This window comes from Lithobates pipiens, unplaced genomic scaffold (assembly GCF_037356315.1).
Source record: "Lithobates pipiens isolate NorthernLeopardFrog02 unplaced genomic scaffold, aLitPip1_a1.2 Scaffold_23, whole genome shotgun sequence".
Taxonomy (NCBI): Eukaryota; Metazoa; Chordata; class Amphibia; order Anura; family Ranidae; genus Lithobates; species Lithobates pipiens.
Window position 1 is genome coordinate 89,620,890 of NW_027507785.1, and position 13,859 is coordinate 89,634,748.

The 13,859-nt window shown below is 40.3% G+C and overlaps 1 protein-coding gene across 2 annotated transcripts in view; it reads left to right on the plus strand.

The window, feature by feature from the left end:
* The window catches only part of DNAH12 (dynein axonemal heavy chain 12), a 186,091-nt gene that overhangs the window by 142,288 nt on the left and 29,944 nt on the right, over window positions 1-13,859 (plus strand). For both annotated transcript variants that reach the window (XM_077452022.1, XM_077452023.1), the window contains exons 55-60: window positions 464-609; window positions 711-925; window positions 5,679-5,871; window positions 6,405-6,597; window positions 6,956-7,128; window positions 13,647-13,787. In XM_077452022.1, coding sequence (XP_077308148.1) covers window positions 464-609; window positions 711-925; window positions 5,679-5,871; window positions 6,405-6,597; window positions 6,956-7,128; window positions 13,647-13,787 — 1,061 coding nt within the window. The remainder of the gene's footprint in view (window positions 1-463; window positions 610-710; window positions 926-5,678; window positions 5,872-6,404; window positions 6,598-6,955; window positions 7,129-13,646; window positions 13,788-13,859) is intronic.

The window sequence follows — 13,859 nt, forward strand, 5'->3', positions numbered from 1 at the left end:
CTGTCTTGTGTGGCATAGCTGTGTAAATCTCAGGACTAGATTGGCAGGAGGCTCTAATGCCCCTGAGCAAGAAAAAAGCTTTACATTTGTATTCTCCATTTTTGATTGTCCTTTACTTTGAGTGTGGTCTGCAACTGAACATTATTAATTAGCGGCAAAAATATGTTTATAAAGCTCCTGGAAATTAGGTGCAAAAATGTCTTCACCTGGGTTATATGCTCTGACCACCTACCACAGCCATCGTAAAAGAGTGTGTTTTTCGTTCTATTATAAAAAATTGCAGGAGAGAGTGAGGACAGCTATAGTGCAGAATCATCAAGCAGGGAGGTGTTTCAATTGAACTACCTAAAAGATGTAATATTCATTGTGTGATTAAGCTCACCAATATCCACCCAAGAAGGAGGTTTACATTTTGGTTCTTAAAGTTCTTAAAGATTTGTAAAAAAAAAAATTTCTTTCTCAGAGTAAAACGATCCCATGCTCTGAGGACTTTTCCTTGAGTAAGACCCTTGGAGACCCCATTCAAATCAGAGCCTGGAATATTGCTGGATTACCAACAGATAACTTCTCCATAGACAATGGGGTCATTGTGAGCAACTCACGGCGATGGTAAGCCTGAATACAAACCAAATTCTTCCACAACGATGACAGTTTAATGTTATTAAAGTCCTTCTCCATAAAGTAGTCAATACCTACCTTTTATTATTTAGGCCTTTAATGATTGACCCCCAGAGCCAAGCTAACAAGTGGATTAAGAATTCAGAAAAGGAGAACCAGCTGAGTGTTATCAAATTAACAGATTCAGACTACATGCGGACTCTGGAGAACTGTATCCAGTTTGGCACTCCTCTTCTTCTGGAGAATGTTGGGGAAGATCTGGATCCATCACTGGAGCCATTACTACTGAAACAGATATTTAAACAGGGTATGTCATCAGTCTCTCTGTACATCGATATTATACTCATACACCGTACTTACCCATAATGTAGACGTTTAGTAGTTAATAGTCTTTTTTTGTTTAATGCTTCCTGTCGGGAACAGATGAAGGTAATCTGAATATTTTCGCTTCTATGTCTGTAGAATGCATGTAATTCACTTATATAGGTTATGGCTACTTGCATGAATGGGGTATATTCCTAACACTCATTAGAACTGAAAAAGTTGCTTGGATAAGTCAGGGAATGTCTTCAATATTACAGAACAAGTCCAGTTGAATGTGACTAACTACTTCTAGCTAGACATAAGTTGCTATTGTATTAGGACCTCATTGGTTTTTGCATGTTACTTTTTGGCCCAAGCACAATATGGGCAGCCCAGCACCTAGTGGACTGCTCATATTTCGTAGATTCAGTCATCAACACATGTAGGCCACATCTGTTGCTAATCTGAGTGAGAGAGAAAGATTACTGAGTGTGGTGAACTAATGCATGAGTAAACCACTAGAAGTCTAATATATTATTGCTATGATATGCACTACCTTCTACAGCCAACCATTGTTAACCACCTGAAAAGTATATTTATATTTAGTATAGATAGCTTGAGTACTGTGTATCATTATAATTACCAATAAGAATATACTCATAAGTACTAGGGTTAATAGCTTTTGTATATAAAAAGATGGGTTATCTTAGCAAAAATCTATATAAGATGTATCCATATACAGCACTAATAAATTGCATGTATCACAGTGTATATAATCAAAGGATGTTGTACATTGTTGTTACTTGTTCATAATGTGGACATTCAGTAGTTAATACTCTTGTTTAATGCTTCCTGTCGAGAACAGATGAAGGTAATGTACACCAAATGTTTTTCGCTTTTATGTCTGTAGAATGCATGCGATTCACTTATATACGTTATGGCTATCTGCATGAATGGGGTATGTTTCTTATACTCATTATAACTGAAAAAGTAGCTTAGACAAGTCAGGGAATGTCTTCAATATTACAGAACAAGTCTAATTAAATGTGACTAACTACCACTAGTTAAACAGGAGATGCTATTGTATTAGGGCCTCATGGCTCCAGAACAATAGTGGACTGCTCATATTTCACAGATTTGGTCATGACAAATGAAGGCCAAATCTGTTGCTAATCTGAATGTCAAAAAATTTGAACGATTCGGGCAACTCGGTAAGTTGATATACAGTGACTTGAAAATGTATTCATACCCTTTCAAATTTTCCACATTTTGTCATGTTACAACCAAAAACATATATGTATTTTATTGGGATTTTATGTGATAGACCAACACAAAGTGGCACATAATTGTGAAGTGGAAGTAAAATGATAAATGGTTTTCTCAGATCACCCTAACTAAAATCAAGTGGAACCAATTGCCTTCAAAAGTCACCTAATTAGTAAATAGAGCCCACCTGTGTGTAATTTAATTTGAGTATAAATGCAGCTGTTCTGTGAAGCCCTCGGAGGTTTGTTAGATAACATTTGTGAACAAACAGAAGGCCAAGGAACACACCAGACAGGTCAGGGATAACGTTGTGGAGAAGTTTAAAGCAGGGTTAGGTTATATAATAATATCCCAAGCTTTGAACTTCTCACAGATCACTGTTCAATCCATTATTCGAAAAATGGAAAGAGTATGGCACAACTGCAAACCTACCAAGTCATGGCTGTCCACCTAAACTGACAGGCTAGGCAAGGAGAGCATTAATCCGAGAAGCAACCAAGAGGCCCATGGTAACTCTGGAGGAGCTGCAGAGATCCACAGAATCTGGGAAAATCTATCCACTGGACAACTTTTAGTCGTGCACTCCACAAATCTGGCCTTTATGGAGGAGTGGCAAGAAGAAAGCCACTGTTGAAAAAAACCCATAAGGCAGCGTACACACGGGTGGACTGTCCGCCCAACTAGGTTCGTCAAACAGTTTGACAAACAGTCCGTTCAAAATTAGCATGAACGGACTTGACCACACACGACGAACGAACAGTCCGCTGAAAACTTGCGCGATGACGTGAACGGCACGTACGACGGGACGAGAAATTCGACGTCCAATACACTGCAATGCAACCTTCGCCGTGTAAATTCTTTCTGAGCATGCGCAAGACTTAGTTTGTCGAACAAGCCTACACACGAGCGGACTGTCCGCTCAAACCAAGTTTCAGCGGACAGTCTTGCGGAAATTCCGAAAAACTTTGTTCGTCAGACTGTCCGCTGAAACTGTCCGCTGAAGCCCACACACGAGCGGACTGTCCGCTGAAACACTGTTCAGCGGACAAAGTTGGGCAAACAGTCCGCCCGTGTGTACGCGGCCTAAGAAGTACGGATTGCAGTTTGCGAGAAGCCATGTGGGGGACACAACAAACATGTGGAAGAAGGTGCTCTGGTCAGATGAGACCAACATGGTGGGGGCAGCATCATGTTGTGGGGATGCTTTTCTTCAGCAGCGACAAGGAAGCTGGTCAGAGTTTATGGGAAGATGGATGGAGCCAAATACAGGGCAATCTTAGAAGAAAACCTTTTAGTCTGCAAAAGACTTGAGACTGGGGAAGGGGGGTCACCTTCCAGCAGCACAAGGACCCTAAACATACAGTCAGAGTTAGAATGGAATGATTTAGATCAAAATATATTCATGTGTTGGAATGGCCCAGCCAAAGTCCAGAAGTAAATCCCATTGAGAATCTGTGGCAATACTTGAAAATTGCTGTTCACAGATGCTCTCCATCCAATCTAAAAGACATTTAGCTACCGTGTTTCCCCGAAAGTAAGACAGTGTCTTACTTTCTTTTTATCCCCAAAAGCCCCACTATGTCTTACTTTCGGGGTATGTCTTATATTGGAATAAAAATTGTCGAATTGGACCTGATGGACCACGGAAAACATTACTGCTGCTCCCGCGGCCTCCACATCCCTCCGCTCATCCCGCTCTAACCGTCCGCATCCCGCAGTTAAAGGGGCACTGACAGCTAAAAAAACTGTGTAAAATGTGTTTTTTAGTGTATATGCATTTTATGCGCTACAGAAGAGGACTACAAGTCCCAGCAAGCAAGGCTACACTGCATTACAGAGGAGGCCTACAAGTCCCAGCATGCAAGGCTGCACTATGGAGGACTACAAGTCCAAGCATACAAAGCTGCTATGCTCAGCAGAGGAGAACTGTAAGCACACACAGCCCGGTATGTTGGGACTTGTAGTCCTCCTCAGCTGCATCTTGCGGTTACAAGAGCTGCAGAGAATCTCTTCACACCCCCCCTCCCCCTCCCCCTCCTTGGTCTCTCTCTGTATGCACTGACCTTTTTCCGGGAGGGCACAGAGCCAGTGACACCTGTCAGCAGTGATCCGGGACTTGGGACAATAATCCCCTTCTCTGTGGTTGCGTCGCGCCGTTCTGATCAGTCTCGGGCAGCGGCTGTCACTCACAGCCGAGCAGAGTGAAGCCGCCTCCCCCTCCTCTTGTATGGCTACACAGTGCTGTCCATGAAGGAGAAGGAGGGGGAGGCGGCTTCACTGAAGCCGCCTCCCCCTCCTCCTCCTCCATACACAGCACTGTGTAGCCATACAAGAGGAGGGGGAGGCGGCTTCACTCTGCTCGGCCGAGACTGATCAAAACGGCGCTGTCTCTTCAGTCGGAGGGGGAGGGCGCTGGCCTGGCACCCCCCCCAGGGTGCGGCCCGCACCCCCCGCCCCACTCTTAGTACCGTACGTCACTGGAGGCGGCAATACCCCCGTGTTTCCCCGAAAGTAAGACATACGTCTTACTTTCGGGGTACGGCTTATATTAGCCGACCCCTCTGAAACTCCCGATACGTCTTACAATCGGGGGTGTCTTACTATCGGGGAAACACGGTATTTTGCAAAGAAGAATGGGCAAAAATGTCACTCTCTAGATTTGCAAAGCTGGTAGACACATACCCAAATAAACTTTCAGCTGTAATTGCAGTGAAAGGTGGTTCTGCAAACTATTGACTCGGGGGAGGGGGGCTGAATACTAATGCACACCACACTTTTCACAAATTTATTTGTAAGATTTTTTGAAAACCATTTATAATTTTCCTTCCACTTCTCAATTATGTCTCACTTTGCGTTGGTATATCGCATAAAATCCCAATAAAATTTAAGTTTTTGGTTGTAACGTGACAAAATGTGGAAAATTTCAAGGGGTACGCTTTCATTGGTCTAACTTCACTAAACCTGTAAAATTTGATTTGGTCCCATGAAGAAACAGCACTTTAAGCTGGTCATACAGTGGTAGAATTTCATACAAAAATAGTATGAAAATTCTCATCAGTACATTTGATAAATGTCATTTGAATGTACTTTAAAATTTAGTTTGCTTTTAGCATTCGATTTTAGAATGAATGGAATTTCACAAATGAAAAACACATTCATTGTTAGAAGTTTTGGTTTGAGAAATTGAACCGATTAACTATTACAAAATTGAACAAACAATTTTTTTTTTATAAATTCTAACAGTGTATAATTTACTGTGGGACACATGGCATTATGGTATAAGCCAGATTTTAAAGAAAAGTTGAATACTTCCTTGTGGTCTATACTCCTGTGTGTCCTGCCATGTCTAGATCTGAACCAGATTTAGATAAGTGAATGTAATAAAGACAATGTCCTTCTTTTTTGGTGTTTAGTCCACTATCTGTTCTACTATCTCTAAGTTTGCTGAATGATGTATGTTATAATTTATCGCTACATTCTGCAATTTTCAGGGGGTATGGACTGCATCCGACTTGGGGAAACAACTATTGAATATTCAAGCGATTTTAGATTCTACATGACAACTAAACTCAGAAATCCACATTATCTGCCTGAATTGGCAACTAAAGTCTCCCTGTTAAACTTCATGATCACCCCTGAGGGTCTGGAAGACCAGTTACTTGGGATCGTTGTGGCGAAAGAAAGGTTGGTACTAGTAAAAGGATATATATGGACATAGATTAACCGTGTTGCTTGTTGAAGTAAGGGAGCATTTTTGTTTAGTTACAAAAACATTGATTAAGTAGCAAGAAATAAAAATCTCAACACTGTTTTACAGAGCTGAAGCAGTATTGGGATGAACCCCAAAAATATCTCCCAGCCTAATATATCCAGCATGATATGCCAAGCATAAATCCAGTGTACTCCACTGGGATAACTCAGCTCTTTATAGGAGAAGGGGGGTGACCTAGCACCAGAATGACAGGAAAAAGTGCATCTTGTTTTCTTGTGCATTTTACTTGCATTTGACATACGTATGAGACACTTCATTGTTGGGTGCATTTTACCTCCTTCTGACCGCTAGTTGACCTGCTCCTAAGCTGCCATATTCCCATTGACTTGTACAAAGAGATAGGAAATGCTAACATGAACAAAAGCCCAATAACTCAGGCCTTAACAATGGTTTTACGAGCCTGACATTGCAATACAGTGGTTTAAATATTGTTCCTTCATTACAGACCAGAGCTTGAAGAAGAAAGGAATGCGCTGATCTTACAATCGGCTGCTAATAAAAAGCAGCTGAAGGAAATTGAAGACAAAATACTGGAGACCTTACAGTCCTCAGAGGGAAATATCTTGGAAGATGAGAGTGCCATCCAGATCTTAGACTCTGCCAAGATCATGTCCAATGAGATTGCCAAAAAGCAACAGGTTAGCATTAATTAATGGAAACCTGTAGTGGTAAGAAAATGGAAGCTGTTATTATTGAGCTGTCCCCCTGGAAATGAGAGTTGCCTGGCTGTCATATAACCTTCTGTTTTCAGAAACACATGAATAGATCAGCTGTGTTGCCTTCACATGCTACATGCTTGTTTCAGGTAATTGAACCTGAAAGTTTTGAAGCCATAGATAACCAGGCAATTAGTATTTTACAGAAGCAGGCCAAAAGTGGGATCCTATGTGTTTATCTCTCACGACTGTATTTCCCTACATATCTATTTGCTGTATTGTAGAGCCAGGTAATTCGTTCAGTTTATATTCTGTTATTGTCTGTTTCATATTTCTATAGATTGCAGAGAAAACCGAATTGAAGATAGCAGAGTCGCGCGAAGGCTACAGGCCCATCGCAAAGCACTCATCTGTCCTTTTCTTCAGTATTGCTGACCTGGCTAACATTGACCCCATGTATCAGTATGCCCTCAACTGGTTTGTCAATCTTTACATAAACTCCATTCAGGACAGGTTAGAAATTTTTTTGTATTTGTTACCTCTTAAAGCTTTTTTTATAATTTTTTTAAAAACTTGCTTTCTGTTGTTAATAAAAAGAAGAAATATGCTCATTTGCAGAGTATTTCCTGGAGCTGGATTTCAATTGCTTGCCCCCCTTAATCAACTGCCTCCCTCCTTTAAAACGTAGTTGAGAGGCCAGCTTAAAGCTGTCCATAGACAGCTTTTTGTTTTGTTTTTTCTTCAGCCAGCAGGCAGACCAACAAAAAAAAAAAAATGGACAGATTCCTCTATCCACACAAACAAGGTGGATGGAGAAATCCCCCCCACCGAGACATTATATTCTGATAGCCGCTCATGCTACTGTCAGAAAAAACTGATCAACGCCCGCAGCCTATTGACTGTAGCCGCTGATCAAGAAAAGTTTTCCAACTTGTCTGTTCAACAGAAGTCCACTAATTGACTTGTGTCAAGAAGGAAGGGCCACACACTGATCAAAATGTGTCTGGTCTTTGCTGAACCAGATGAATTTCGATTTGTCTATGGCAAGGTTTATGATGCTAACATACAGGCGGCATGAAGGCTGACTTGGTGATTGGGAGAAAATGTCACTCTACTCTGCTAGCAGTTTGGATCTGGGTATATGGATGTAGAGTGGGTGAAGTGTAAGAACACGGGACACTATTCCTTTATTCCTATATAAAAGCAGCGTACTGTATGGTACTGGCTAGCAGGGTGGCAGTCTAGAACCTTTTCTTATACAAAGAGCTGGGCTTCAAATTGAAGCTATTTTAATTAATTGGTCAGTTTTTCATTCCACTTTTTTAAGCTCTAGGTATAAGTATTTTCTATAGGATGAAAACATGACACTGAGTTTGCCAGGCATACATAGTGCAGCACTGCCTTCATGCCTTATGGCAGTCTGTATTATTCCACTACCTGACACAGAACTATAGGCAAAAGTTTTTATTTTATTTTTTATTTTGAATAGAGTAAAGTAAAGGTTATAACCCCTGTCAGTTTATTTTTTTCATCTATGTCCCATTGGGGAGATTTTCTTTCATTTCCTGTCCCATAGCCAAAACAGATAGCGAGGAAATCCCTACAAATTGCGGGAATCCCTTGGGGACCCCCAGGTCACCAGAACTAGAGTCCCCAATATGAAGATTTACCCTCCATTACTTTTCAAGGAACAACCCAAATTTGGGATTTTCTTTTACTTTCAATGATAATAGTAAACAGAACAAATAGAGAAGATTAATCTAATGACAGCAATAAAAAATGACGTGTTCTCATGAGAATTTGTGACGGCTGGGTGAATAGTTGCAACATACATCCACCAAATTAGTACCCATAGTGTTTTATTTTTATGTTCAGGACTAAAAGATTACAACCAACAACCCACTTCCTCTGCTGGTAAAGACAGCAAAGGCTTAAACTAAATGCAAAACATTTCATTTTCATAGAACAGAGATGGATTATTATTATAATACAGGTTTTATATAGCGGCAACAGTTTGCGCAGTGCTTTACAACATGGGGGCAGACAGTACAGTTACAATACAAATCAATACAGAGGGATCAGAGGGCCCTGCTCGTTATATCTGTTAGGAATCTTCTCGTGTGATCAGTCAAAACTCCAGATGTATTGAGAAGAAGACAATTTATTTCTGATGTGGCCCACAAAAGGGAGACATGCTTACAGGACAATTTGGGTTAAGGTATCCCCGCGCTGTCGTCAAGGGCCTAAGCTATTTAAAAGGATAGGTTGCAGCAAACTACCGACAGGGGTATGAACCCTAACCCCCAGATAATAAAAGTGAAAATCAAACAGATGGTGTTGCGCTACCTGAACTAGATATAAATATAAAGAGCCTAATACTGGAAGAAATAAAATCTAGCTATAAATCAACTAGCCTATCTTAAATAAAAATTAAGGTGCCTTGTGCTATGAAAGATAGTAACCAGTGTATTATAAAACCTAAATTCCAGAAATCATGTGTTTATATATCAACATAAGTAACTCTAAGTAAAAGGGAAAAATATTCCATAAAGTGCAAATGTCTTATATTAAAACGTGCAATTCATAGTGCATGATTACAAAAAGTTGGTAAAATACAGTCTTTAGTGAAATTAAATAAAGTGCCAGTGATTATTAGTTCCGTAATCTTCTTAATAAAAAAAAAAAAAAAAAAAAAAAAAAATTTAAATATGTATATAAGACAGTCTATATACAGTGGTGTGAAAAAGTGTTTGCCCCTTTCCTCATTTCCTGTTCCTTTGCATGTTTGTCACACTTAAGCGTTTCGGAACATCAAACCAATTTAAACAATAGTCAAGGACAACACAAGTAAACACAAAATGCAATTTGTAAATGAAGGTGTTTATTATTAAAGGTGAAAAAAAATCCAAACCATCATGGCCCTGTGTGAAAAAGTGATTGCCCCCTAAACCTAATAACTGGTTGGGCCACCCTTAGCAGCAACAACTGCAACCAAGCGTTTGCGATAACGTGCAATGAGGCTTTTACAGCGTCCTGGAGGAATTTTGGCCCACTCATCTTTGCAGAATTGTCCTAATTCAGTTACATTAGAGGGTTTTCGAGCATGAACGGCCTTTTTAAGGTCATACCACAACATCTCAATAGGATTCAGGTCAGGACTTTGGCTAGGCCACTCCAAAGTCTTCATTTTGTTTTTCTTCAGCCATTCGGTGGTGGACTTGCTGGTGTGTTTAGGATCATTGTCCTGCTGCAGAACCCAAGTTCGTTTCAGCTTGAGTACACGAACAGATGGTCGGACATTCTCCTTCAGGATCTCTTGGTAGACAGCAGAATTCATAGTTCCTTTTATCACGGCAAGTCTTCCAGGTCCTGAAGCAGCAAAACAGCCCCAGACCATCACACTACCACCACCATATTTTACTGTTGGTATAATGTTCTTTTTATGAAATGCAGTGTTCCTTCTACGCCAGATATACTTGGACACACACCTTCCAAAGAGTTCCACTTTTGTCTCATCGGTCCACAGAATGTTGTCCCAAAAGTCTTGGGGATCATCAAGATGTGTTGTGGAGAAATTGAGACGAGCTTTGATGTTCTTTTTGCTCAGCAGTGGTTTTCTCCTTGGAACTCTGCCATGCAGGCCATTTTTGCCCAGTCTTTTCCTGATGGTGGAGGCATGAATGCTGACCTTAACTGAGGCAAGTGAGGCCTGCAGTTCCTTGGACGTTGTTGTGGGGTCTTTTGTGACCTCTTGGATGAGTCGTCGCTGCGCTCTTGGGGTAATTTTGGGCGGCCGGACACTCCTGGGAAGGTTCACCACTGTTCCATGTCTTCGCCATTTGTGGATAATGGCTCTCACTGTGGTTCGCTGGATTCCCAAAGCTTTGGAAATGGCTTTATAACCCTTTCCAGACTGATAGATCTCAATTACTTTCTTTCTCAATTGTTCCTGAATTTCTTTGGGTCTCGGCATGATGTGTAGCTTTTAAGGATCTTCTGGTGGACCTTACTGTGTCAAGCAGCTCCTATTTAAGTGATGCCTTGATTGTGAACAGGTGTGGCAATAATCAGGCCTGGGTGTGGCTAGAGAAATTGAACTCAGGTGTGGACAACCACAGTTATAGTATGTTTTAACAAGGGGGGCAATCACTTTTTCACACAGGGCCATGATGGTTTGGATTTTTTTTCACCTTTAATAATAAACACCTTCATTTACAAATTGCATTTTGTGTTTACTTGTGTTGTCCTTGACTATTGTTTAAATTGGTTTGATGTTCCGAAACACTTAAGTGTGACAAACATGCAAAGGAACAGGAAATGAGGAAGGGGGCAAACACTTTTTCACACCACTGTATAAGCTGAAATAAGTGCTCAGTGACTTGTTCAGTGCTTCTCAAAAAGAAAAACAGGTGCCAGCAATCGTGTTGTAATTTCTGTGTCTCCAGTATACACGGCACACTAGGTAAAATGGCCCCTTACCTTACTGCTGTAAGGTAAACAGCAAATCAAGCAGCAAAAACAAGGGTCCAGGGATTCTATCCCAATTCCTAGCAGGTGGATATTGGTCCCCTCAGGTAGGTATTTTTCTCTCAGATAGTTTCCATATAGATCTTTGGCTTCAGTATAACTCCCACAGGTTGAAAATACATAATCATTCCCCTTTAAGATGATTAAGTGGCACCCCGCCAGCAGATTTCAGTAGACTCTCATCTGGCAATTTGTACTTCTTACCGCTTTTTTTTTCCTGCAGCTCTCCACGGGATGAAAAATCCCCACAAGCTACAACGTCTTGTAAAACCCTCTTGATGGCATCACTCCAGAGAGTGCGAGAACTGAGAGATGACCACCTGAAGTGCCACCAGTACATCCAGCGCCCACTGAGAAAGGACTGGTGACTTGCTGAGAGCAATCCTTGATCCTGCACAGCATGCTGCTGTGCAGGATCAAGGATTGCTCTCAGCAAGTCACCAGTCCTTTCTCAGTGGGCGCTGGATGTACTGGTGGCACTTCAGGTGGTCATCTCTCAGTTCTCGCACTCTCTGGAGTGATGCCATCAAGAGGGTTTTACAAGACGTTGTAGCTTGTGGGGATTTTTCATCCCGTGGAGAGCTGCAGGAAAAAAAAAGCGGTAAGAAGTACAAATTGCCAGATGAGAGTCTACTGAAATCTGCTGGCGGGGTGCCACTTAATCATCTTAAAGGGGAATGATTATGTATTTTCAACCTGTGGGAGTTATACTGAAGCCAAAGATCTATATGGAAACTATCTGAGAGAAAAATACCTACCTGAGGGGACCAATATCCACCTGCTAGGAATTGGGATAGAATCCCTGGACCCTTGTTTTTGCTGCTTGATTTGCTGTTTACCTTACAGCAGTAAGGTAAGGGGCCATTTTACCTAGTGTGCCGTGTATACTGGAGACACAGAAATTACAACACGATTGCTGGCACCTGTTTTTCTTTTTGAGAAGCACTGAACAAGTCACTGAGCACTTATTTCAGCTTATATATAGACTGTCTTATATACATATTTAAATTTTTTATTTTTTATTTTTTTTTATTAAGAAGATTACGGAACTAATAATCACTGGCACTTTATTTAATTTCACTAAAGACTGTATTTTACCAACTTTTTGTAATCATGCACTATGAATTGCACGTTTTAATATAAGACATTTGCACTTTATGGAATATTTTTCCCTTTTACTTAGAGTTACTTATGTTGATATATAAACACATGATTTCTGGAATTTAAGTTTTATAATACACTGGTTACTATCTTTCATAGCACAAGGCACCTTAATTTTTATTTAAGATAGGCTAGTTGATTTATAGCTAGATTTTATTTCTTCCAGTATTAGGCTCTTTATATTTATATCTAGTTCAGGTAGCGCAACACCATCTGTTTGATTTTCACTTTTATGCTTACAGGACAAAAGCTGCAGTAAGAGTCTCACAAAAGAATGTGTCTCCCCCTCCTCATACCCTACAAGAATACCACCTCTATGCTTCTATTGGCTGAGGAAACATAGATAGTGTGTCTGGTACAGACTAGTACTTTATTTTGGCTATTCTGTTTCCTTTACAATCTTATGCTATCATATATAGTTAAACCTAGTCATCCTACAACTTACTATGGAGTTAGTTAAGACAAAACAATACAGCAAGTTAATACAACAACGTGCTCAGAAGTCATTTTAAAAATCAGTCTCAGGAATATTGTTTTTCTAATAGTCACACAATAAACATTTAAATCTTTTCTAACAATATCGTACTCTTGATTGTAAGCTCTAATGAGCAGGGCCCTCTAATCCCTCTGTATTTATTTGTATTGTAAATATACTGTCTGCCCCATGATGTAAAACACTGCATAAACTGTTGACACTATATAAATCCTGTATAATAATAATAATAATAATAATCCATCTCTGCTCTATGAAAATGAAAAAACTTTTTTTTGCCTTTAGTTATACCTTAAACCATGGTGAACCTTGGCACCCCAGATGTTTTGGAACTACATTTCCCATGATGCTCAACTACACTGCAGCGTGCATGAGCATAATGAGAAAATGAGTTCCAAAACATCTGGGGTGCCAAGGTTAGCCATCACTGCTTTAAGCCTTTGCTGCCTTTACCAGCAGAGGAGGTGGGTTGTTGATTGTAATTTTTTAGTCCTGCGCATAAAAATAAAACAATATGGGTTCTAATTTGGTGGATGAATGTCACAACCATTCACCCAGCCGTCACAAAATTGTCCTGATTTTTTGTCTTATACATTTATTTCCAAAATTCATGAGCTTTATCTTGTGGCCATAATGCAGTATTCTCCTGATTGGGGTATTTCAGGCGAATATTGCATTATGACCACTAGATGGAGCTGATTATCATAGAAAAATTAGGCAAAATACAGTGAGAATTTGTGATGGCTGCACAAATGCTTGTGACATTCATCCCCACTGTATTTCCATTAAACGGAAGGCAGCAAACTTTCTTTAGCACTTACACTTTTTTACATCTGATTATATCTTTCAGCAACAAATCCAAAATCTTGGAAAAACGTCTTCGTTACCTGAATGATCACTTCACCTACAATTTATACTGCAATGTGTGCCGCTCCCTCTTTGAAAAGGACAAACTCTTGTTTTCCTTCTTGCTCTGTTGCAACCTCCTCATGTAAGTCCAGGCCCCTCAGAGTCCCATAATATCTTATAACATGTGGTATATGGGACCTTTATTGATGAATAT